This window comes from Nomascus leucogenys, chromosome 3 (assembly GCF_006542625.1).
Source record: "Nomascus leucogenys isolate Asia chromosome 3, Asia_NLE_v1, whole genome shotgun sequence".
In the NCBI taxonomy this organism is placed as follows: domain Eukaryota; kingdom Metazoa; phylum Chordata; class Mammalia; order Primates; family Hylobatidae; genus Nomascus; species Nomascus leucogenys.
In genome coordinates, this window is record NC_044383.1 from 152,054,055 (window position 1) to 152,079,422 (window position 25,368).

General features: G+C 41.4%; 1 protein-coding gene and 1 long non-coding RNA gene across 2 annotated transcripts; one reads left to right on the forward strand and one right to left on the reverse strand.

Moving 5' to 3' along the window:
- Window positions 1–594: 594 nt before the first annotated feature.
- On the reverse strand, window positions 595–19,172 carry MPC1 (mitochondrial pyruvate carrier 1). The gene is made up of 5 exons (XM_030809957.1): window positions 18,971–19,172; window positions 6,198–6,201; window positions 2,470–2,566; window positions 1,650–1,782; window positions 595–1,129 (listed from the first exon to the last, which is right to left on the reverse strand). Exons 1-5 carry the CDS (start codon window positions 19,039–19,041, stop codon window positions 1,105–1,107), a joined length of 330 nt encoding a protein of 109 aa, XP_030665817.1. The 5' UTR covers window positions 19,042–19,172; the 3' UTR covers window positions 595–1,104.
- Window positions 19,173–21,528: 2,356 nt separating this feature from the next.
- On the forward strand, window positions 21,529–23,542 carry LOC115834477. The gene is made up of 2 exons (XR_004029412.1): window positions 21,529–22,283; window positions 23,451–23,542. It is a non-coding gene; the product is annotated as an uncharacterized LOC115834477 (long non-coding RNA).
- Window positions 23,543–25,368: the final 1,826 nt, after the last annotated feature.

Genomic DNA, 25,368 nt, shown 5'->3' on the forward strand with positions numbered 1-25,368 from the left:
ACATAGAGAATGGGAAACTGTAATCAGATTCAAGTTGCATTTTTTTTTAAAAAACCCTAACTTAACTGTATAATGTGAAATAAGAAGTCAGGACTATGCTCTTAGGATATTTTCAGTCATTTGGTCAGACCTCTCCGGAGCAGCTCCTAGTTAACGGCTCCATCCCTCCCCTGAAAGTTGATTCCTCCATCCCAGCACCCAGTGCTGTGCTGGACTACGGGATCAGCCCATTCCTGTGAGACTGCAATCTCAACAGCTTTCTCTGGAAAGCAGCACAATTCTTAGATCACCACAGGAATCGCCTCTGCAACTTTTACAAAGAGGGAAAGAGAAGCCCAGAACACTCATGTGACTGGCCTGAGTCTCAGTGACTGAGGGGCGCTTCTATTAATAACACTTGCCCATAAGAGAAAGAATGCGTTCTGCGTAGCTGGACTGTCCATGCTTTCCAGAAAACACTGGCCTTCCAGCTCTGCATTTCCTCCAGCCATCTTCATAGTTTTCAAGGAGTTCCATTTTCACCTATAATTGTCTTTTCAGATATATTGTTCTGCAGTTTCCTAGGGAATGCAGCAAGATATTTAATCATACTCATTTAACAAATATTTAAATCATTTATTGCCATTAAGTTACAGCATCTCAATATACACACTGCATGGAAATACACAGATAACATTTTTAAACAGTGGGGACAAGATTTTAAGTACGTGGCCAGCTGTTGGTTGTCTTGTGGTCATTAAAGACAATGTTAAGAATTAGGAGTACTTAAGTGCTAGTAGTTACAAATTTTATTCTCTTCAGTTTTTCATTAAGTAAATTCTAATAGATAATATACATATTCCTGCAGATAAAACCATCATCAGAAATTATTAAATTAATTGCATATTTTGAGCTACTCTTTATGGAAAGAAGTAAAATATTTAATACTTGTAAGGCAGCAGAGAGTTGGTTTAGAAACTCTCAGCTATTTCTATAAAAATAGAATGGTTAGTAAAAATAGCATTCAGTGTATTTTCCTTAGTGAGGCTATTTATAATGAAATCTGTGACTCAGCAGCAGCTGGCAATGCTGTCCCTTCAAGACCTTGTTCTTCATTTTCCATTGTTATGCAGATGCCTTTTTAGTCATCCTGGAAAGAAACAAAAAGAAAAATTCAATGAGAAACAAAATGTCAATGCCAATCGCAAGGGCTTTGGATGGCTTTAAAAAGGCACCTTTACGTAACATTTATTTCAACTTACAACTTATAAAAACAGTAATATAGGTTGGGTATCCCTCATCTGAAATGCTTAGGCCCAGACATGTTTCAGATTTTTTCAGATTTTGGAATAACTGGATTATACCAGTTGAGCATCCCTAAACTGAAAGTCCAAAATCCAAAATGCTCCAATGAGCACTTCCTTTGAGTGTCATGTTGGCACTCTAAAGGTTTCATATTTTGGAGCATTTCAGATTTTTGGATTTGGGATGCTCAGCCTGTATCCTAGTTCATGTTAACTTTCATGTTTTAGTAAGTTGTTTCCCCAACTGCTAAAGCACATCTATACACACTCCAGTCCCACAGTACTCCCTCAGAAAAGATTTTAGTTTCATTCTCCCCAATTCTTCAAATTCCTGAAAAGAAAGTAACTAAATTGAAATCTGCTTACTCGTGTTTGATAAGCCGCCCTCCCTGGATGAGCTGGGCCACTTCATTTGTTGCGTGGCATGCAAACAGGAGCCAGTTCCGAGGCTGTACCTTGTAGGCAAATCTCATGAATGTCAAAGAATAGCAACAGAGGGCTGCCAAAAATAGCAGAGCAAAGTCAATCAATAACTTAGAAAACTGAGAGGGTTGATAGGACCACAGAGATGAACAGTTCCATTGCCTTGATCAAAAAAGAACCTCTTCTGCGAAAGCCTTTGACAGATAAAAGTTGTTACTTAAATGCCTGTATGAATAGGAAGCTCATAAAAAAATTTACTGTACTGCTATGCGTTTTTGTTAATTATTTAAACATTTAAGGAACATATTTCAGAGCAAGAGTAGGCTGAAATTTGTTTTAGCCACTTTTTTTGTCTCCTGGAGTTGCTTATAATCCATTCATTATCTGAAAGAATTGTTATTTATTCCCTCCACAATAGTTTTATGTTCAAATATCAGGGTTTCAAGTAAGTTTAATGACACTTTCCCCCAAAAAAGTTCATAATATAAATCATTAGAGTGACTATTAGAATGATTCAGATGACACAGTCTTCAGTTGGGTGCGCTAAATCTGAAAGGCAAATAAGATGTTACTACTTCCTAGATAAATATTTCTAATTAATCTTGTTTCTTACTCACATAGAGAAGTAACACTCTTCCATGCCATCACATTCTGTATGTGACTTTCTAATAGTGACTGTAACATCTAGTGCTACAATCTTGAAATGCAAGCAGGAGCTGTACTATGTTGAAAGTCCCCCGATTATCCAAATCTGCATTCTTACCGAATGTCATCCGCCCACTGATAATCTCTGGAGACTTTTTCATGTCATTGATGGCAGCAATGGGAAGACCCCAGTTGGCTACTGGGCCCCAGAAATGCTACAAAAAATGAGAGGAAAAGAATGAAGAGAGGAAAAAGTTAAGACAGAACTATAAACAGCTGAAATTTCCCTTACTTTAAATAATCATGTGAAACTCGTGAAAACAAATCTTCGTTTCCATCTTGCAGGTTTACTGGGTTAACTGATGGTTAACATTTAGGTATTGGATTGTCCAAGTGTTCCTGTAGGAATCAGCAGGTCTTACAGCTGAGCCCAGAGCTAGAAAGGGTTTGGCAGCTTCCCAAGGTCCCTACTGGTTTCCATACTACAACCAAGTCGTCTCTGATTGTCCCATTTAGAAAATTTAAAAATAAAAATAAGATTCACTTCTTACACAACTCATTGTTGCTATAATTCAAACCCTGTTAGAACTATTCTCCATAATTTTTATGTTTAAATCTATCCACACTCCTTTTCCCAAATTTTTATTAAGATATTTGTTAATAATTCTTTTTTTTTTTTTTTTTTTTTTTGAGACGGAGTCTCACTCTGTCTCCCAGGCTGGAGTGCAGTGGCGCAATCTCGGCTCACTGCAAGCTCCGCCTCCCGGGTTCACACCATTCTCCTGCCTCAGCCTCTCTGAGTAGCTGGGACTACAGGCGCCCGCCACCACGCCTGGCTAATTTTTTGTATTTTTAGTAGAGGCAGGGTTTCACCGTGGTCTTGATCTCCTGACCTCGTGATCCACCCGCCTCGGCCTCCCAAAGTGCTGGGATTACAAGTGTGAGCCACTGCGCCCGGCCTGTTAATAATTCTTAAAATGCAGACCCTAAATTGGGTACTTTTCTGAAGAAAGAAACTTAATAAGGGAATAAATTGTTTTTCAGCTTATATGAGCTATTCTAAGATAAAAGAACTTGGAAATCAATACCCAGGACCCCAGACACTAAGAAATTAAGATTGGAAAGTACTTTTGACATAATAGCAAAAACTTATATTAATATTAAAGAAATAAACCAATAGTTTTTCATTCTACAACTACACTCATCCAAGGATACCAAAGTGAAGTCGTCTGTGTTTGACAGCAGCCACAATCAGTTTAATTTTAGATGCTGAAATAAAATAAGGCTTGTGGCTTTCGTTCATTAAAAATGAAAAATTGTTTCATTAATTTAGAATTTGGAAATAATATTTTCAAATCTGAAAGAAACCACATCTTGTTGGCTAAACACCCCTTTTAGTTATCCTAACACTAAAGAGTAAAAACAGTCTTTGCTTGACTTCTGCCTATCATAATGTTTAGGTTAAATTCGGACTGCTAAATATATTTCTAGATTTTGCTTCTATTATTGACGAGGGGTTAAAATCCAAAGATTCCCTAAAAAGTGGTAAACCAAGGGAAATATAAGAAAAATAAATGGGAATTGGATTTGGCATAATAGAATATTTTAAAATGTTTATTTAACATGAAAGCCACAAGGTCATTTAAATAACTATAAAAGGTCAAAGTTCCCATACAGCCATCACGATAAGTATTTCAGGGTTTAACATGTGAGTTATAAACTCTGTAAATTAGGCACAGTTGGTTTAAAGAATCTTGAGATTCTGGGCTGGCTAATTAGTCCTCTTGCATTCAGACTGCATATTATCTAAGATACTACTGCAACTTTCACTTAATTTCTTACATTTAGACAAGGTGATTAGTGGCTCTCAAATTGGACAGCAAGGCTTTAGAGGAAATATTTCTTTGAAAATGACAAGTTGGGTCGGGTGCAGTGGCTCACGCCTGTAATCCCAGCACTTTGGGAGGCTGAGGCGGGTGGATCACGAGGTCAGGAGTTCAAGACTAGCCTGGCCAACATGGTAAAACCCTGTCTCTACTAAAAATACAAAAATTAGCCAGGTGTGGTGGCAGGTGACTGTAATCCCAGCTGCTTGGGAGGCTGAGGCAGAGAATTGCTTGAACCCAGGAGGTGAAGTTTGCAGTGAGCCAAGACTGCACCACTGCACTCCAGCCTGGGTGACACAGCGAGACTCTGTCTCAGAAAAAAAAAAAAAGAAAATGACAAGTTGGAGAGAAGTGCACTCCTGCAGAATTCTATTAACAATGACCCTTAATTTCTTATATTTAGATGAGATATGGCCGGTTTTCTTTTTTCCTTATTCCCCAGACTTTTGTAAGGTATCTATCTCTCCCTTACCTACTTACTTCTTTTCTTACCCGTCCTGTTATTGGGTGTCACTTCATTTTTCAACTCTCTATTATTCCATAGTGATCTTCCTTTTCCTCCTTTTTTGACCAGGACTTCCTCCACTTGGTCTATTTTCATCTCCTTTTCCGTTTACTCTCTTGCCACTCCTCTGCACTGTATGGTGTTGTTGCTGTCTACGTTATCATGCATGAACCCAGGGCTACAACAGAGCCTGAAGAGTTATTCTAAGGGGCATATAAACCACAGTTTCTCTACCACTGGTTGTGAATGTGTCTTCTTTCATAGGTGGGGCTAAAGCAGAAATGGACAATGGAATAAATCTAAACCTAAAGTAGCCTTGGGAGATTCCTGGCTAAGTGATGGTATTAAAAGTTTAAGTGTGGGCCGGGCGTGGTGGCTGACACCTGCAATCCCAGTACTTTGGGAGGCCGAGGCAGGCGGATCATGAGGTCAGGAGTTCGAGACCAGCCTGACCAACATGGTGAAACCCCGTCTCTACTAAAAATACAAAAATTAGCTGGGTGTGGTGGCTCACACCTGTAATCCCAGCTACTCGGGAGGTTGAGGCAGGAGAATCGCTTGAACCCATGAAACAGAGGTTGTAGTGAGCCAAGATCGTGCCACTGTACTCTAGCCTGGGCAACAGAGCAAGACTCCATCTCAAAAAATAAAAATAAAAAAATAGAAAGTTTAAGTGTGATGAGTGTTAGGTTATAGGAAACAGAGTTCTGCAAGTTAAGAACTACACATACACTTATGACTCTAAGTGTTGAGCTATACTGAAAATATATTTCTTAAGAATACAAAAGGTAAAAATCATTTTAACACTAGTTTACTAAAATATCTAACCTGAGAAAGTTTATAATGCATCTTTTCTATCTAGTACAATATTCTAGTTCTCTCTTCCCTTTTTTAGAATACAATTGATTTATGCTCTGTCAGGTATTCAGCAGTCAATTTTGAGAAAAATAAGGAACTTTATTAAAATTCAAAAAGAAATTAACATATGTTGGATTAAATGGAAAACATTTTACTTCATTATAATTCTTAATTGTGCTGAAAAGAAAGTTCCAACAGAATTATACAACACCATCTCCTGTGTGAAAATCAAGCCATGGAAATGAACTCCACCCTACAGGAAAAAAATGATCCCACCCTTCTTTTCCTGCTTTCTCTTTTTCTTTCTCTATTTCCTTTCATCGGTTGCCAGGCTCCACTGTGACTATTATCAATGAAGTAATTATATGCTTGTTTCTAAAAACAGGAGTAGGGAGCAGCCCCAGGAGCATGGCTCTGACAGAGCTCGTGTCTAGGCTCCCCAGGACAGGCCAAGGTGCAGTAGGCAACCTTCACAACCTGCCAGCCATGGTGGCTAGAGAGGCTCTCACAAGCAAAGGACGCTAAGTCTGTTATCCGTAACTCTCTTAATGCAGAAAGTCTGCAAAAGCCTGAAATGGACGGAAATAATTTTCTTACCGTACTATTTTGTGAAGAGTCACCGAAGTTCAGACAGGAGAGACATGGAAAAAAGAAGAAAAAAAATCAAATGATTTTGGTCTTATTAGGTTACTGCAACCTCACATCTGTATTCAAATTTCAGTAACAGGACTACAATGTTAACAGTGTACATTCTTTTATTATTTTTAAAAGATCAAGTAATATTATTTCTAATAAGAACTTTGACTTAATGAAATTAGATCTTAATTTTATGGAAAATAAGTGCAATCCTTAGAGCAGAACTGTCCAATAGAAATATAATGCAAGGCACAAATACAAGCCACGTATGTAATTTAAAACTTCTAGAAGCCACATTAAGAAAACTAAAAAGAAGGCCGGGCACAGTGGCTTATGCCTGTAATCCCAGCACTTTGGGAGGCTAAGGCAGGAGGATTGCTTGAGGCCAGGAGTTCACCATTAATCTGGGCAACACAGTGAGACCCCATCTATACACAAATACGTTTTAAAAATTAGCTGGGCATGGGTGGTTTGTGCCTCCAGAGGATTGTTTGAGCCCAGGAGTTCAAGTCTGCAGTGAGGTAAGATCACACCACTGTACTCCAGCCTGGGCAACAGAGCAAGACCCTGTCTGGAAAAAAAAAGGAAAAAAAAAAAGAAAAGAAAGGTAGAAAAGTAAAAAGAAACCACAGAAATTACTTGTATTAATAGTTTATTTAATTCATATGTATGCAAAAAAATTTTAATTTCAAAATGTAATCAATAAAAACTACTCATTAGACCTTTTACATGCTTTTTCATACAATTATTTGGACTCTAGTGTGTATTTTACACTTACAGCACATCTCAGCTTGAACTAGTCACATTTCAAGTGATCAGTAGCCACCTGTGGCTAGTGGCTCTCAAATTGGACAGCACAGCTTTTGAGGAAATATTTCCTTAAAAGTGGTAAGTTGCAGAGAAGCATACTGCTGCAGAATTCTATTAACAATGAAACTTTCCCTTCTGCTTACTAACACATTGCACCAGAATGTGAACCCCCAGAGGGATGTATTTTTGTTACTACTGGACTACTTAAAGTAGTGCCTGGCATTTAAACTGGAATTTAAAAAATATTTGTTGAATGAATGAATGAATAGTAAAAATGTCAATGCTGTTTTCCAGAATTTTAAATTTAAAAATACACCAAAAACTTATATTGAGTTACTTTTATTTCTGAAATAACAATTTCTCTTGCCAGGTTATACCTGAGCTCTTCTCTTAGGGCAAAATCTCAAAGTTGAGCTACTGAAAAAGTTATTGAAATAAAATAATAAAATTGAGCAGTATGGCAGGGGGAAAAATGAAATAATGAAATCCTTTATAAACACACTCAAGTCCAAAGAATTCTACTAGTTGTTTTGTTTTAGAGAGCACAGAGATTATAATTTGTAACATGAAAATAATTGTTGATGGTGCTAATAATACAGTAGTCCCCGTTATCCTCAGGGGATGCATTCTAAGACCTCCAGTGGATGCCTGAAACCGGGGATAATACCGAATCCTATATATACTATGTTTTTCTCCTATACATACATACCTATGATAATGTTTAATTTATAAATTAGGCAGAGGAAGAGATTGACAGCAATTACTAATAATAAAATAGAATAACTATGACAATAAACTGATATAAAAATTTTGAGAATGTGGTTACTCTCTCTTTCACAATACTGTAATATTTTTTTGGACCACAACTGGCCTTGAGTGACTAAAACCATAGAAGGAGAAACTGCAGATGAGGGGGTACTACTATGTGCTTCAGATAGGTTATATTATGAAATATATCATTCATATAATTATATATGCAAATATAATTATCCAAATTATATTTCACAGCAAGTACAAACTGACCACAATGCTTTATAGCAGAGAGATTGATAACCTTACCAGATCACACAGCATAATCTAGCTAGAACAGTCAGTCACCTACGGCATTGCTCTCCTTCAAATACCTTTGTCAGTATCTGAACACTGGCCCTTTAGGTAACTATGAATAACCAAGGGCACATTTTTTTCCCTATAAAAATATTTTAAAGGATGTAGTACTTACAATGTGAAGTTTCAACTTGGACATAACTTAGTTTTTCCTTTAAGACTCTCTCCTTAAATCATACAACAGCTTGATTATATCCTATTTTACAACAGATTACAAATGTATGAGAATAAGGGAGATTACAAACGTATGAGAATAAGGGAGAATTACAATGTGTGAGAATAAGGATTAGTATAGATTACAAATGTATGAGAATAAGGGAGAATTAACTTCTGCCTTCATACCCTGCTCAATTCAAAAGTCCTACAGGAATATAATCACATTAATTACTGTAAAACAATCTGAGAGTAAAGTCAGTTTAAATATGTCTGTTAAATACAAAACACTACAACTCAACATCCCTCAATTCTGAGTCAGGGTTTTCTAGAACGCATGAATCAACGACTCAATCAAAATATCTGAAAAGCATATTTGTCCAGAACCAAATTAGAAAAAAAATGCTTCCAAATATGTATTATTACCTGTTTCAAAAAAAAAGGGAGATAAATTTATAAGCCACATAGAAACTGCAATTTGGGGACAGTAATGCAAAACCATTTAGAAAATATTCTTGATTTTCTCTTTATTTGGTATGCTGCCTTTATTTTCAGTAAAAAAGCAAACAAACACAAAGCTCATAGACTTTCTTACGATTTCAAATTCTCATGGAGGAGAAACTGTATTTCCAGTTAAAAATTAAGTATTCTGTTTTTTTAAAAAATAAACTTTATTTTCAGAGAAGTTTTAGGTTCACAGTAAAACTGAATCAAAGTACAGAAACCTTCCATATACACCCAGTCCCGAAACATGCACGCACTCTCCCATTATCTACATCCCCCGCCCATGCTGTATTTATCACAATCACGAAACTTACATTGACACAGCCTTGTTACCCAAACTCCATATCTACATTAAGGTTCACTGTTAGTGCTGTACATCCTGTGGGTTTGGATGAACATATAATGCCATGCATCCATCATTATAGTGTCTTACAGTAGTTTCACTCTCTAAAAATCCTCTGTGCTCCACCTAAACCCTTGGAACCACTGATCTTTTGACTATCTCTGTAATTTTGCCTTTTCCAGAACGTTGAGTAGTTGGAATCAGGTAGTATGCAGCCTTTTCAGACTGGCTTCTTTCATTCAGTAACATGAATTTAAGTTTCCCTCATGTCTTTTCATGGTTTCATAGCTCACTTTTTAGTGCTGAATAATATTCCATTGTCTGGATGTACCACAATTTACTTTGCCATTCACCTACCAAAGGACATCTTATTTGCTTCCAAGTTTTGGCAGTTATGAACAAAACCTCTATAAAAATCCACATGCAGGTTTTTGTGTGGACCTAAGTGTTCAACTCCTAGGGGTAAATACCAAAGAATGTGTAAGAAACTGCCAAACTGTTTCCAAAGTGGCTGTATGATTTTGCATTCCCACCAGCAATGAATGAGAGTCCCTGTTGATTCACATCCTAATCGGCATTTGCTTTTATCGGCGTTCTGCCTTTTGGACTTTCTAATAGATGTTTAGTGGTATCTCGTTTTAATTTGCATTTCCCTGATGACATATGATGTAGAACAGTGGTGTCCAATTTTTGGCAGAGCTTCTTTTCACATGCTTATTTGCCATCTGAACACAGTGAGGTATCTGTTTAGGTCTTCGGCCCATTTTTAATTGAGTTCCTTTCTTATTGTTGAGTTTTGTTTTTGTGGGTTTTGTTGGCTTGTTTTTTTGAGAGGGAGTCTTGCTCTGTTGCTCAGGATGGAGTGCAGTGGCATGATCTTGGCTGACTGCAACCTCCGCCTCCCAGGTTCAAGTGATTCTCCTGCCTCAGCCTCCCAAGTAGCTGGGATTACAGGCACCCGTCACCACACCTGGCTAATTTCTGTATTTTAGTAGAGAATTAGGTAGAGGTCACCATGTTGGCCAGGCTGGTCTCAAACTCTCGACCTCAAGTGGTCTGCCTGCCTTGGCCTCCCAAAGTGCTGGAATTACAGGCGTGAGCCACCACGCCTGGCCTTATTGTTAAGTTTTAAGAGTTCTTTGTATATTTTGGAAAAGGCCTTTATCAGTTATGTCCTCTGCAAATATTTTCTCCTATATTCTCTTTTCATTCTCTTGACAGCATCTTTCACAGGGCAAAACTTTTTAATTTTTATGAAGTCCAGCTTATCAATTATTTCTGGGATCATGTCTTTGGTCTTGTATCAGAAAAACTCATCACCAAACCCAAGGTAATTTAGATTTTCTCCTAAATTATCTGCTAGGAGTTTTATAGTTTGTGATTTACATTTAGGTCTGTGATCCTTTTTGAGTGAATTTTTGTAAATAGTATAAGGTCTGTGTCTACATTCGTGTTTTTTTTTTTTTTTGCAATTGCATGTCCAGTTGTCCAGCACTATTTGTTGAAAAGACTGTCTTTACTACATTGTTTTGCCTTTGCTCCTTTGTCAAAATTTAGTTGACTTTATTTATGTAGGTCTACTTCTGGGCACTTTATTCTGTTCCATTGATTGATCTGTCTATTTCTTTGCCAATACCACGCTGTCTGGATTACTGTGGCTCTATAGTAAGTTTTAAAGTTAGGTAATGTCAGTCCTCCAACTTTGTTCTTCTCTTCCAATACTGTGTTGGCTATTTTTGGGTTTACTGCCCTCTCCATTTAAACTCCAAAATCTGTGTGTTGATATCCACAGAATAACGTGCTGGGACTTTAACTTTCACCTATTCACTTAAAAAAAGTACTTTGTGGCTTATCTTTGGCATATTCAAAGTACCAGCATCACTAGTCTTGTACTTTGGGGCCATCATTAAATAAAATAAGGGTTACTTGAACAGAAGCACTGCAATACCACAACAATGGCTAAGTGACTAGGTGGGATGACTAAGTGACTAACAAGTAGGTAGCATCTACAGCATACAGATGGTGGACAAAGGGATGGTTCATGTTTCAAGAAGGACAAAGTGGGATGGCATGAGATTTCATCACGCTACTCAGAATGACACAAAATTTACAGTTTATGAATTGGTTGTTCCTGGAACTTTCCACTTAATATTTTCAGACCTTAGTTTGGCCACAAGTAACTGAAACTGCAGAAAGCAAACTGTGGATAAGGGGGTGGAGAGCTACTGTATTTCCTTTCTTCTGCTTATTTTCATTCTAATTTGCTTTTTTTTTTTTTAGTTTTGAAAGGTGGAGGCTTAGATGATTGATTTTAGAACCTTCTTGTTTTCTAATATATGCATCCAATGCTATAAAAATTCTCTCTAATCACTGCTTTAACTGTATCCCACAAATTCTGATAAGTTGTGTTTGCACTTTTATTTAGTTCAAAATATTAAAAAATTTATCTTGAGATTTCTTCTTTGACCCAGAGTTATTTAGAAGTGTGCTGTTTAATCTCCAAGTATCGGGGATTTTCCAGCTTTCTGTTAGCGACTTCTAGTTTAATTCCAAAGCACACACCATATGATTTCTAGTCTTTTAAATTGGTTAAGGTGTGTTCTATTTGCCAGAATATAATTTATCTTGGTGAGTGTTCCATGTGAGCTTGAGAAGAATGTATATTCTGCTGCTGTTACATGTAGCAGTCTACTGATGTTCACCATATCCAGTTGGTTCATTGTTTTGTTGAGTTAAATTATGTCGGTACTGATTTTCTGCCTGCTGGGTCTATTTATGATGGAGGGGTGAAATCTCCAATTATATTAGTGGATTCATCTATTTTTTCTTGCAATTCTATCAGTTTTTGCCTCATGTGTTTTAATGCTCTAATGGTACATACACATTAAAGACTGTTACCTGTATTAAGTCTCTCCAGAGAGACAGAACTAATAGAAGATGTATAGCTATAGATACATATACACATACGTGTGTGTGTATATATATATATATATATAATTTTTAATGGAAATTGGCTTATGCTGTTATAGAAGTAATAAGTCTCATAAGCTGGAGAATCAGTAAAGCCAGTGCTGTAACTCAGTCTGAGTCCAAAGGCCTGAGAACTAGGGGAGCCGATGGTGTAACTCAGTCCGAGGCTAAAGGCCCTGAGAACCTGAAGGGCCACTGGTGTAAATCCTAGAGTCCAAAAGCCCAAGAACCTAGTGTTCTGATGTCTGATGGCAGAAGAAAATGGATGTCCAAGCTCCAGAAGAGAGAGCAAATTGTCTCTTCTCTACCTTTCTGTTCTACTGGGGCCCTCAACAGATTAAATGATGCCCACTTACATGGGTGAGGGCACATCTTCTTTACTCAGTCTACTGATTCAAATGCCAATCTCTTCCAGAAACACCTGCATAAACATGCCCAGAAATAATGTTTTACCATCTATCTGGGTATCTGTTAACCCAGTAAAGTTGACACCTAAAATTAACCATTGCATATGTCTTTTTGGAGAATTGATCCCATTATCATATGTAATGTCTCTCTTTATCCCTGGTAATTTTCCTTGCTCTGAAGTATGCTCCATCTATAGCTACCAACGCCTTTTCTTGATTAATGTTAACATGGTACACCTATCTCTACCTATTTACTTTTAATCTAGATGTGTATTTACATTTAAAGTGGGTTTCTTGTAGACAATGTATATTGAGTCTTAATTTTTGATCCACTCGTACAATATGTCTTTTAATTGGTACTTTTAGTCTACTGATACTCAAAGTGATTATTGGTATAGTTGTATTACTATTTACCATATTTGTTACTGTTTTCTATTTGTTGTCCTTGTTCTTTGTTCTTTTTTTGCCTTCCATTCTTTTTCTGCCTTTTATGGTTTTAAACGAGCATTTTATATGATTCCATTTTCTCTCCTTTCCTGGCATATCAGTTACAATTATTATTATTATTATTATTATTATTATTTTTTTTTGAGACAGTCTCGCTCTGTTAGCCAGGCTGGAGTGCAGTGGCAGACCCATGCCGGTGCCCAGGCCACCCTGGAAGCTGTTACTGCTGTCCACTCAGGAGACAATCAAGGAGCTGATGCGGGCACTGGGCCTGCTCATGTAGGAGCAGCTGCTGAAGGCCCGGGGGCCAGAGGTGAACACCTCGTAGGGCTGCTAGGTCACCCTGATGGACATGGTGGAGGCAGAAGTGGAGGCAGGCAGGCTGAACCAGGAGGAGATTTGAAAAGGAGGAGAGGAGCTGTTTTTAGGTCAGTCTCTAATTTTTCCAAAATTACGGTAATGTTAGCTTTCTCTGAAAGTACTGAGAGCAATTTAGGTAATTTATAACTTGCTTATGTAGTACTAAAAGGATCCAACTGACAGCCTAGCATAGTATATTTCTAACATTATTCAAAGTAAAACGGGACAAAATTTTGAGATATTTTAGATCATAATTCTACAGTTTGCTGAAATTTATTCTTACCAAATTTTGTCTAGTTTTCTAGTTCAAATTAAAATGAGGGAGGGTTTTAACAATTAGAATTTGTGATATTCAGCTATATTTAGCAAGCCAAAAGTCAGCTGAATGACAGTAAAGACCTTTGTGACTGGACTATCCAGATATTAAGAGATACTTATGGCCAGTCCTGCTTGAACATTTACAGCTTCATTCAATTTCTGAAAGTCAATTATATGGCAGGGAAGTGCTCAAAGAGTCCAAGGACTGGGTGTGAAAAGCAGTTTGGCAGAGAAAAGGGAGACATATGCAGGAAAACACGGAGCACAAAAATATCTAAAACCTTCTTTTCAAAACCATTTCTATGCATTACTATTTTCCTTTAAATCCCAAGTTGACATTTCTGTTTTAGCTTCACAAGTTTGGTATCCAGAGGTTCTGAAGTTATCTGTTTGGTTCAGGTATCAGCCTTCTCATGTGGCAAATGAAGCACTGGAATTTCTAAGGCCTGTTCCAACTCTAATATTCCACAAGTTTGGGAAAGATTCACTTTCATTTTACTGCAACTTCTCACCTGGGTAGTAAGTATAATTCTGAAAGCTTTCCTGGAGACTCAGAAGTTAAAATTAATTTAGAATACCTCATCAACTTGAGAATATTCAATGCAAACATCCCACTAACTTCAGATTCATAAGCATGCTAAGTGATTAACTGATTTTAAAGCACTCTATGATCTAGGTTCTTCTTAAGAAAACATCCTCTGCACACATATACAAATACGTGTGTGTGTGTGTGTGTGTGTGTATCCATTCACCTTTACTGTAATATACAAACTTGAGAAGAGGAATAAGTCTCTAGAATAAAGCTGCACAGACCTTGATTGAGTTAATCATTAAAATATATGTCCTACCTCAAAACTTTTTTGCTCATTCTAATTTATTCTTCTTAACCAGAAATCCAGGAAGGAGAATGAGAGAAGAGGAAAAGCAAAGAAGAGCTCTCTTTTTCTATTCTGTCAATAAGAAAGGTGAGGGAATAGTTTCTTAAGAAAAAGGTATTGGAATAGAGACCCAGGAAGTTCTTGATTCAAGATCCTAATCAAGGTAAGTAAGAAGAGATAGAAGAAAGTACCAAAAAGAGAGTACCAGAAATCTTGGGGATTAAACATGCAATATTAGTTACAATAAAAAATAAATTGAACACTTACTTTTGTCAAGCGCTATACTATGTCATTAAACAGCTACCAAAGCACAAAAGCTAAACAATTTGCCCAAGCTCACAAAGCTGGAAAGCTAGAGCTGGGCTTCAAACCCATCATTCAAACTCATCACCTAGGTTTAACAGTACTATTATCACAATTAACAATTGTCAATAATTATTTAATATTATTTAATACCGAGATCCTATTTAAGTGTTCTGTTATCCCAGTAATGCCTTTTCCAGCTGTTTTTTCACACCAGGCCCAATCAAAGTCCACACACTGCCTTTGGTTCTTAGGTGTCCTAAGTGAGAGCCTGTTTCATAACCTCTTTCAGTGAAAAAAAAAAATCATTTAAAATACATGTGGATGGGCTGGGCACAGTGGTTCATGCCTATAATCCCAGAGCTTTGGGAGGCCAAGATGGGAGGACTGCTTGACGCTGGGAGTTCAAGAACAGCCTGGGCAACATAGCAAGGTACCATCTCTAAGAAAAAACAAAAAACTAGCCAGGTATAATTGTGCACACCTGTAGCCCTAGCTACTTGGGAGGCTGAGGCAGGAGGCTCACTCAAGCCCAGGAGTGGGAAGTTACAGTGAGCTATGATCATGCCATTGCACTCCAGCCTGGGTGACAGAGTAATACCCTGTCTCTAAATAAATAAATACACTTGGAAATTCAGTTTAGTAAGAATGTTCAACTTGATTCATAAAACATGATTGAAATAAATTTATAATCTGTATAAAATATGATTTTAAATGTATGCTGAAAAACTCAATTATGTTATTAATTTTTAAAATTCTAGAACAGCTTTAGTTGAGAAAACCTCCAGACCCCTTCAGTAGGCTACAAAAAGAATGCAGAGGATGCAAAGTATGTACAACAGGCAACTGATGAAGTAAAAAGAGGAAGGGATGGAACCTTGTTTCTAATTAGAAGAAAAGAGATACGATGACGTTTTCTGCTTTATATTTTATTCTCCTTTGCTAAAGAAAAGCCAGGCTGTAAGAGAAAAGCTTGGAAGAACAAATAGGAAGTACTTTCCTCTGATACGTTCTAGGAAGAAAGGTTTCTCTTTCTAGGGGAGGAGACATTAAAATAAAAAGCTTCTGGTCAGAGTTTTGATACCTGACCTCAAACTGGCCCTCGATCACTGTTTGGCAGACCTAGCATGAATTCCCACTGCTGCCAAGAATGGCAGGGAAAACAGGTCAGCTGAATGTTTCACATCACGTGTTCACCTTTCAAAAATAATTTCAGTTCAAGATCATACAGCTTTATAGCTCACACAAGATTTTAACTTTCTAAATAACTGTAAATTTTAAAAAATGTTTTCGCTTGCAAAAACAGAAGGATATAATAAAATGTAGAGTGATTTGGAGTTTCCAAGTATTTTCACATCCCTTATCCAATTTAATTTTCTTGATAACCCATAAAGAGCATTATCATTAAACCCATTTGATGGACAAATAAAGTCTGCTGGGATCAACTTGCTGGGGATCCTGGACTGTGAGTCATTCTTCTGAATCTTAGTCTGGTGCTCTACCAGGCAACACTGTTCTGAGTAATGCAATTCTCTTCTTTTCCTTATTTAGTCAAAGTGTAATTGAATTAAATACTGGAGAAAGTATAAAAATTTAAAGCTACATAAAGTTAATTTTAGAAAAAAAGGTTAGATGATATACTCTAGTACCCTATCGAAAAGTCTGGCTCTTGGAAACCCATTTAGTAGAAGAAAATATAACACTTAGAAAAGCAGAACTCTCTTCCTTGAAAATATATTTAACAAATTCTTCCTATGTAATAAAACTGTTAGGGCCGGGCGTGGTGGCTCACACCTGTTAACCCCAGCACTTTGGGAGGCCGAGGTGGGCGGATCACCTGAAGTCGGGAGTTCGAGACCAGCCTGACCAACATGGAGAAACCCCGTCTCTACTAAAAATACAAAATTAGCTGGGCGTGGTGGCGCATGCTTGTAATCCCAGCTACTTGGGAAGCTAAGGTAGAAAAATCACTTGAACCCAGGAGGTGGAGGTTTGGATGAGCCAAAATAGTGCCAGTGCACTCCAGCCCAGGCAACAAGAGCGAAACTCTGTCTCAAAAAAAAAAAAAAAAAAAAAAGAAAAGAAAAGAAAAGAAAACTGTTCAGTAATTATCAGCATAATTTTTATATAGCTAGGGGTCATAACTGTATTTTTAATTTTACCATACAATGTTAACCTTAGCTGTACCTATTAGGAAGGCTCATTATCCAATACATTAGTAAAAAGCTAAAGTAATATTCAAAGCTGTAAAGAAACTTAACAGCAAGGATTAAGAGCATATCCTCACATTGCTACTTTGTTCACGTTTTTACTACCATTAATCTGGTAAATTGCTGTGCTCCACAGTACTAAACATCCATCTTAATTAATCATAGTTCTATTTAGGCATAGAAATGTCTTTTTTTGAAAGTCAGAAGTGAAGCTTCTGTTTACAAGTTTACCATATGGCAGACTGAATTATTTTTCCTATCCTACTGCTCTATAAAAGTAGAAGTAAAAAGTATTTCCAATAAAATTCAGGATTTAAAACTTTTTTATTGCTAAAATCAAGTTGCCTTCATACTATCCCTTTTGTGTGGTTATAACAGGATTTATTCCTCCTCAGCTTTCATCTCTTTACCTCTTGACCACACTATTAACTACTGAAAAAAAAAAACGCAGCTGTACACTTACCTAGATTTTAAAATCATACACTGAAAAACTAACTAAAATTATACTCCTAAATAACCTAAAACTGCTTCAAAGTTATATTCAATATTTTGAAATAAAAGCAAGCGCCTCAAGATTAGAGGTGCAAATAAATTATAGAAAGTGTATTTTCAGGCTTTCCAACCGCAAATGCTCTTTGTTTCTAACTGGAAAGGAGGAGTTAACAGAAAATAGAACAAGAAGAAAAAGTATGTCCTTAGAGACACATCACTTTACTTTGGTTGACAGAATTTCGTATATAAAAACATCTTGAATTGTACTTCCTCCCAAGCTTAAAGTCCTTATCATGAGAAAACCGAAAGGCGAACCCAAGGCCAGCACATTTTATTTCCGCTGTCCCAGAAGCGCGCTGGGAGCACCCGAAGCTCCGCTCCAACAGCGCCGCGCCGCGCTCTCAGCAACGCCTCCCGCTGGCGTCTCCCCACCCCACGTCCAGGTCGCGGCCTCTGGCACACCTGGACGGCCGCAGGTGACCGGCGACCCACTCCGAGGATCTGGTAGAAACCGGCCGGGAAACCACTCCCGCCCGGAGGAGCGAGCCACTGTCACCTGGCCTGGAGGGACGTTCCCACTGCCACCCATGGGAGAGGAACGAGCCTCTGTCACCCCTGCCGGGTCACCCTGCCCTGAGGGGCGCCCACTGTCACCCCTGCCGGGAGAGGCGCCCCCATGGTCACCCTGTCCTGAGGGGCGCCCACTGTCACTTCCGTGGGGACCTCCCGGTCCCCACTGCCACTCTGGCCGGGAAGAACGTCCACTGTTATGCCTACCAGGAGAGGCGTCCCCATGGTCACCCTGGCCAGGAGGGACGCCCACCGTCACCCACTCCCCGAAGGGGACTCAATGTCACCCCTGCCTTGAGGGGTGCCCACTGTCACCCTGCCAGGAGAGGACACTCGCTGTCACTCCCGCCCTGAGGGGCGCCCACTGTCACCCTGCCAGCAGAGGACACCCACTGTCACCCCCGCCCTGAGGGGCGCCCACTGTCACCCTGCCAGCAGAGGACACCCACTGTCACCCCCGCCCTGAGGGGCGCCCACTGTCACCCCGCCGGGAGAGGACACCCACTGTCACCCCCGCCCTGAGGGGCGCCCACTGTCACCCCCGCCCTGAGGGGCGCCCACTGTCACCCCCGCCCTGAGGGGCGCCCACTGTCACCCTGCCGGGAGAGGACACCCACTGTCACCCCCGCCATGAGGGGCGCCCACTGTCACCGGCTCTCTACGCCGTCCGCTTCGGGGTGTGGCGGTCCGGGAGGGGTCTGGGTGGGGTCCCCCTGACAAGCGCACCCTCTCGCCTGGACCCGGGCCCACCCGCTGCCCGGGGCCACCGCGTCCTCGCGGCCGCCCTCGTCGCGGACTGCACGGGTCGCAGCCTCCCGGGCGCCCCTCCGGGTTGCGGGGTCCGGCCTGCGGCGCTCGTCACCTCATGAGGTAGTCCCGGAAATCCTTGCTTCGGACATAGTCCGCCGCTTTCCGCACCAGCGCGCCAGCCATGGCTGTGCCGACACCAGACCCCGAGTGGTCCCTGCCTCTGCTGCCGCTTCCCAGAGCCAATGACACCCAGGCCAACCCCCCGGCGGCCGACTGCGAGGTAGCCCGAAGGCAGGCCTCACGACACCCGGCCACGCCTTACGGCCGCGCCGCACCGCCCGGCTCTCGGCCAATGACAGGGCGCAGGGCCGGAGATGGTGGCGCGGACTGGCTGGCTCGTGCCTCACACCTCCTTCCCGCCCTCGGTGGCGCACGGGGGCGGGGCCTGCTGCCGTAAAATGGCTGGCGCTGGGCCCGGGCTGGCGGGCTGTTGCTAGGCTCCAGCGGCTCTCCGCCCGCGGGGGCGTGGAAGTGACAGTTCTCTGACCCGCAGGGCTGTGGGCGCCCTACCGAGCGTCGCGCGGTCTTGGGGAGCCCTGCAGTGGGGCCCCTGCGGCGCAGCGCGCGGTGAGACTGGCCGGGTTCCCGCGGCGCCCATGGCCTGTGTCTGCGCCGGTTCCTGGCAAGGGCACCTTGGCCCGGCGGCCCGCGTCCCCCGCGCTTCCCGCACCCACGTGAGCGGACCCGGCCCGCAAGCTGGGCCAGCCCGCGGTTTCCGGGCACTGGGGAGTGCACAGAGCCCCGGGCCAGCGACCGCAGCCGGGGCCCCTGGCTTCTCCCGAGCACTTTCCCCCGGACAAGTCCCTCCAGGGTGGCGGGCGGCACCCAGGGCCGGCGCTCCTCCACCAACGCGCTGCAGCTACCGGCTCAGGAGGGAGCCGCAGCGTCGGAGGAGGAAAGCATTTAAGAATAGCACAAAGCCTTAGGCTCGAGGAAGCGTGACTGCTTACGTGTTGAAAATAAAGGTTCTATAAGTCCCACCGCGGGTGCATATTGAAAAGAAAGGGACCATTAGCACGCGACCCTCGCCTAGGAGTATATAAACCGCAGCAAGACTTTCGGATCACCAAGGCAGAGAAAAGAACACGTTGAAGGCTTTCGCTCAGTTTTCCAGGTTGTTTCGTTTCGTTTTGTTTCTAATGTGGATGATCATTTAAAATGCCTCTGGTGGCCGGGCGCGGTGACTGACGCCTGTAATCACAGCACTTTGGGAGGCCGAGGCGGGCGGATCACCTGAGGTTAGGAATTCGAGACCAGCCGGGGCAACATGGTTAAACCCCCCTCTACTAAAAATAAAAAAATTAGCTGGGCGTGGTGGCATGTGCTTGTAGTCCCAGCTACTTGGGAGGCTGAGACAGAAGAATCGCTTGAACCCGGGAGGCGGAAGTTGCAATGAGCGAGATGCGCCATGCCTCCAGCTGGGCACAGGCAGACCTGCTGCCTGGGGGGGCGGGACTGACGCCGTAATCACAGCATTTGGGAGGCCGAGGGGGGATCACTGAGGTAGGATCGAGACCAGCGGGGCAACATGGTTAAACCCCCCTCTACTAAAAATAAAAAAATTAGCTGGGCGTGGTGGCATGTGCTTGTAGTCCCAGCTACTTGGGAGGCTGAGACAGAAGAATCGCTTGAACCCGGGAGGCGGAAGTTGCAATGAGCCGAGATTGCGCCATTGCACTCCAGCCTGGGCAACAGAGCAAGACCCTGTCTCCAAAAAAAAAACAAAACAAAATTCCTCTGGTAGCCGGGTGTGGTGGCTCACGCCTGTAATCTCAGCACTTTGGGAGGCTGAGGCAGGTGGATCACTTGAAGTCAGGAGTTTGAGACCAGCCTGGCCAACATAGTGAAACCTCGTCTCTACTAAAAATACAAAAATTAACCAGGCGTGGTGATGCGCGGCTGTAATCCCAGCTACTCGGGAGGCTGAGGCGTGAGAATCGGTTGAACCCGGGAGGTGGAGGTTGTAGTGATCCGAGATTGTGCCATTGCACTCCAGCCTGGGCAACAGAGGGAGATCCTGTCTCTAAAATAAAAAATAAATAAAATGCCTTTGGTGAACAGGAACGCTCAACATTAGTGACCCGCAGTGTATTAGTGTTAATAATGGACATCCCCTTTGATCCAGCAAGCCCATCTAGAGATTTCCTAGGATAGACAAGCCAGTTTGTGCAATTTCATGTGTACAGCATTGTTTTTAGTATGGAAAGATTAGAGTTTACATATCCACCCATAGGGAGAGAGTTAAATAAATTATGGTGCATCCGTTTAGTGGATTAGTATACAGCCATTAGGAATAAAGGAATTCTATATGTGCTGATATGAAATATCTTTCTTATTTTCAAGAAAAAAGCCCAGGTTCTGAATAGTGTATAAAGTATGCTACTCATTGTGCATAGGGACAAAGAAAATATATACATTCATGTTTGCAAAGATACTGGAGAAATGTTAGTAGTGGCTGCCTGTAAGGATGACCAAGAGTGACAGTGACTTTTCATTGTATCTTCCTATGTTCTTTTTGAAATTTGTACAGTCTACGTATGCTATCTATTCAAAATAAGTGGTGTTAAAGAAGAAGAAATGCCTTTGAGAATGAAAACGGTAAGCCCTTGATTGAGTGGGGTTCATTTTCTGTTAGGATCGTGGGCTCTATTGGTCACAGCTGACCTTGATCATCTCTGAAAGTGTATCTTATTACACAATATTGCAGTCTTATAATAACACCAGGAAGGTTGTTCTGTTTCACATGAACATGCTTCATGATGGGGTTAGGAATGTACAACCTGTGAAAAGTGAGGGAGTCTTGATTATTAATCATAATATTATTAATAGCCACCTTTTCTTGATCATTAGGCACTATTTGTACATTATTTCTCCTTCTCACATCGACCCAGAAGGTAGGTGTAAGGAAACTGCATGGCTTCTTGAATGAAGCCAAACTGCTCTGCAAGATTGGTGGAAAAGGAGACTCACCATCTGCTAACAGGCTCCTGGATCTCATAGCTGCTCTGTCTTAGCCCTTAATATGTTTCTTTTCCCCATGGATAGTGGTTCTGAAACCTGAGCTGTCAGAAGAATCCTTGGCAGATTCCTAGATGCCAGCCTCAGACTCAGAAGGTCTGGAGTTGGGGCTGAAATCTGCGTGGCTAATGAGCGCTGCAGGTGACTCTGAGGCTGCTGGTCAGTGTCCAGCACTTGGAGAAACTCTACTGAGGGCACCTGCCCCTAATGTACTGTTGCCACCACTGGGCTGGGGTCAAGAGGCTTTAGTTCCCACACCTGGGCCTCAAATGGGACCTCTGAGCTTTCCACTAGTTTCCATTCCATGAAGGAGTACAAATTGGAGTATGTAAAGACAAAAGACATATGTAAGTGGATAATTTGGATTTGAACTAAGTTCTCTGTGACTTTCAAAGGCATACTTTCCCCATGTTGCCACAAAAAGTATTTCTTTCATGTTGCCATGTATCTGTTACTTCAAATATGAAGCAGGAATGTGACCTAAACTATAAGAACATAGCAATAGATAGACTCATGTACATGATTTTGTAAAACTTTAGAAAGGCCAGTCATACATGGTTTGTCCATATTTGGATGGCATATGGAAGGCACAAATGAAAGCATCACTGGTTATTCTGAACCCCAGGTTTGTGGAAGTGAGTGTAAAGGCCCAGCAGTGAGCCCCAATCTCACCTGCCCATGAAAGTTCAGAAACGACAATCAGAATGGGCTGCACTTGGCACTTCTCTGTAGACGCAGGATCTGTGAGTTTGGACGGATTTCTGGTCAGTTTGGAAGGAAGCTGGCCTCTGTTGACAGAGCACCCCTTATGGGTCAGTATTGTACAGGCAGTCCACGTACACTGTGTGTATGCGATGACAGTGCGTCTGCTTGTAGAAGGGGCTGGGTCCCCTCTGCAGAGCCTCCTCATGGGGCTGCATGACTGGTTCCGGCCGGCTTGCTGGGGAGCGCCCAGCCTGTCCACAAAGGGAATCTTCATTCTTCCTGATCTGCAGAGCCATTTGCAATGCGTGATGGCAACTGCTTAACTTCGGTTTTCATCCCTGGGCCAGAGATTTCTGTGCCCTGGGATAATAAACATATTATCTAAAGAGCTTTTATTTCTTTCTAAAGAATGAGGAAAATGATAGTCTGAAGAATTTCTATTTCTTTTGTAATTATCTCAGGGGAAGGTAGTTATTAAGTGTTCACTGATTAGGATTAATGTTTGCAATTTTTGTCAAGAACAGAATGTATGTATTACTAATTTAACCATAATTTCAGTCGAAACTATGTCATTAAAAATGTTGGCAGTTATGCATTTCCTGCATGGTTATGAATTTTTTCATGTATCTACATAGTATTTTTCTAACAGTCTAATTTTAATTCATTCACTTTCTCAGGAAAATGTATTTTTTTTCCATTTCAGCATGTAGTACTTGTGTTACCTTTTCATGAGGCCCACACTCCTCCAAGGAGGCTGTTGATTGGCTCTAAGCTGATTACCTCCATTTGTTCTTTCCTTGATCTTACAGTGTCCATCAGCTTCCTATGATCGAAGAAAAGCTTCCATTTGTAATAAACCAACTTCTCTCATCCAATTATCAACATAGACCAAAAAAAAAAAAAAGACAAAAGGAAAAAAAAGGCCAGGTGCAGTGGCTCGTGCCTGTAATCCCAGCACTTTGGGAGGTCAAGGTGGGCAGATCACTTGAAGTCAGGAGTTCAAGACCAGTGTGGCCAACATGGTGAAACCCTGTCTCTACTAAAAATACAAAAATTAGCCGGGAATCGGTGGTGCGCACCTATAGTTCCAGCTACTCAGGAGGCTGAGGCAGGTGAATCACTTGAATCCAGGAGGCGGAGGTTGCATTGAGCGGAGATCATGCCACTGCACTCCAGCCTGGTTGGCAGAGCAAGACTCTGTCTCAAAAAGAAAAAGAAAAAAGAAAGAAAAAATAAAAAAGCAGAGTCGTTCTGTGAGTGAAAACACTGAATTCCACCGGTTCCTGATCATATTGCCTTTATTTCGTTCATTCTGGAAATGGGGATAAATAGCCGGCTTGTCTTTCCTGCAGGTTTGTTACAATGGTGAAGGCAATTTAGAAGGAAGTATTTAGTGGAGGATAAAAGTGTTTTGTAAATGTAAAGATGCATTGTTTTGTTTCTGTCCTGCTGCCCAATTTTCTCTCAGCCCAACACCTGCCTCTATTTGGTTCTTAGGTTACACATTAATTCCATTTGCTTAGTAATTTAAAGAATGTACTATAGTACACCAATAAGCTAAGAAACTCGGGCCCTTGACCCCGAGTCACCAGTGTCACCTAGATTCAAAAACCAATATAACAAGTCAAGTATGAATGCACAATAATTTAGCTAAGATAGCCCTTCTTGTCCCACCTCTAATGAATCCATATGCTGCCCCAGGGCTTGGTACATGCTGTTAAGCAAGCAGCTTTGCTCCCTCCTGCTCCCTATTTTTGTCTTAGGTTGGTTTCAGTCCTTCCACTGTGGATGGAGAAGTCACAAAGAAATGGTTTTGCAGGCAAGGAATCTTTACTCTGTTTAGCAACTCAGTAACTTGCTAGCAAATAAATGGCAAAGGGTCAAAGAAAGTGGAAACATCACTATTTTGCAATCCCTATTGAAATGAGGGATTCAAGCAACAATCATCAATAGAAGCCAAAATCCTCCTTTGAAGGGAACTGGATAATCCCAAGTGCTGGACTGTTGCCCACAGATTCTCCGCTGCTGGTCACGAGGGTAAAAGTGCTCAACATACTATACAGGCAGCTTTCCCAACCACTCTGTCCCCAGTAGCTGGGAGCAGGGAGAAATAGTGAGGAGGTTTTCATGGTCAAATGTATTTAGGAAACTTATTTGAATCAGGCAATTACTGAATTTCTGCAGCTCTTCTGAGAGCCTTTACTAAGCTATGTGAATTGTGATACTGCAAGAGGAACTCTCACCATGTAGCATTTCCCAAACTTTATTTTTTATTTTTTATTTTATTTTATTTTATTTTTTTTGAGACAGAGTCTTGCTCTGTCGCCCAGGCTGGAGTGCAGTGGCGCGATCTCGGCTCACTGCAAGCTCCGCCTCCCGGGTTCACGCCATTCTCCTGCCTTAGCCTCTCTGAGTAGCTGGGACTACAGGCGCCCGCCACCACGCCCGGCTAATTTTTTTTGTATTTTTAGTAGAGACGGGGTTTCACCGTGGTCTCGATCTCCTGACCTCGTGATTCGCCTCTCTCAGCCTCCCAAAGTGCTGGGATTACAAGCGTGAGCCACCGCGCCCAGCCTATCCCAAACTTTTTATTGAGACAGAGTATCACTCTGTCACCCAGGATGGAGTGCAATAGCGTGATCTCAGCTCACTGCAATCTCTGCTTCCCAGGTTCAAGTGATTGTCGTGCCTCAGCCTCCCAAGTAGCTGGGATTACAGGCCTGTGCC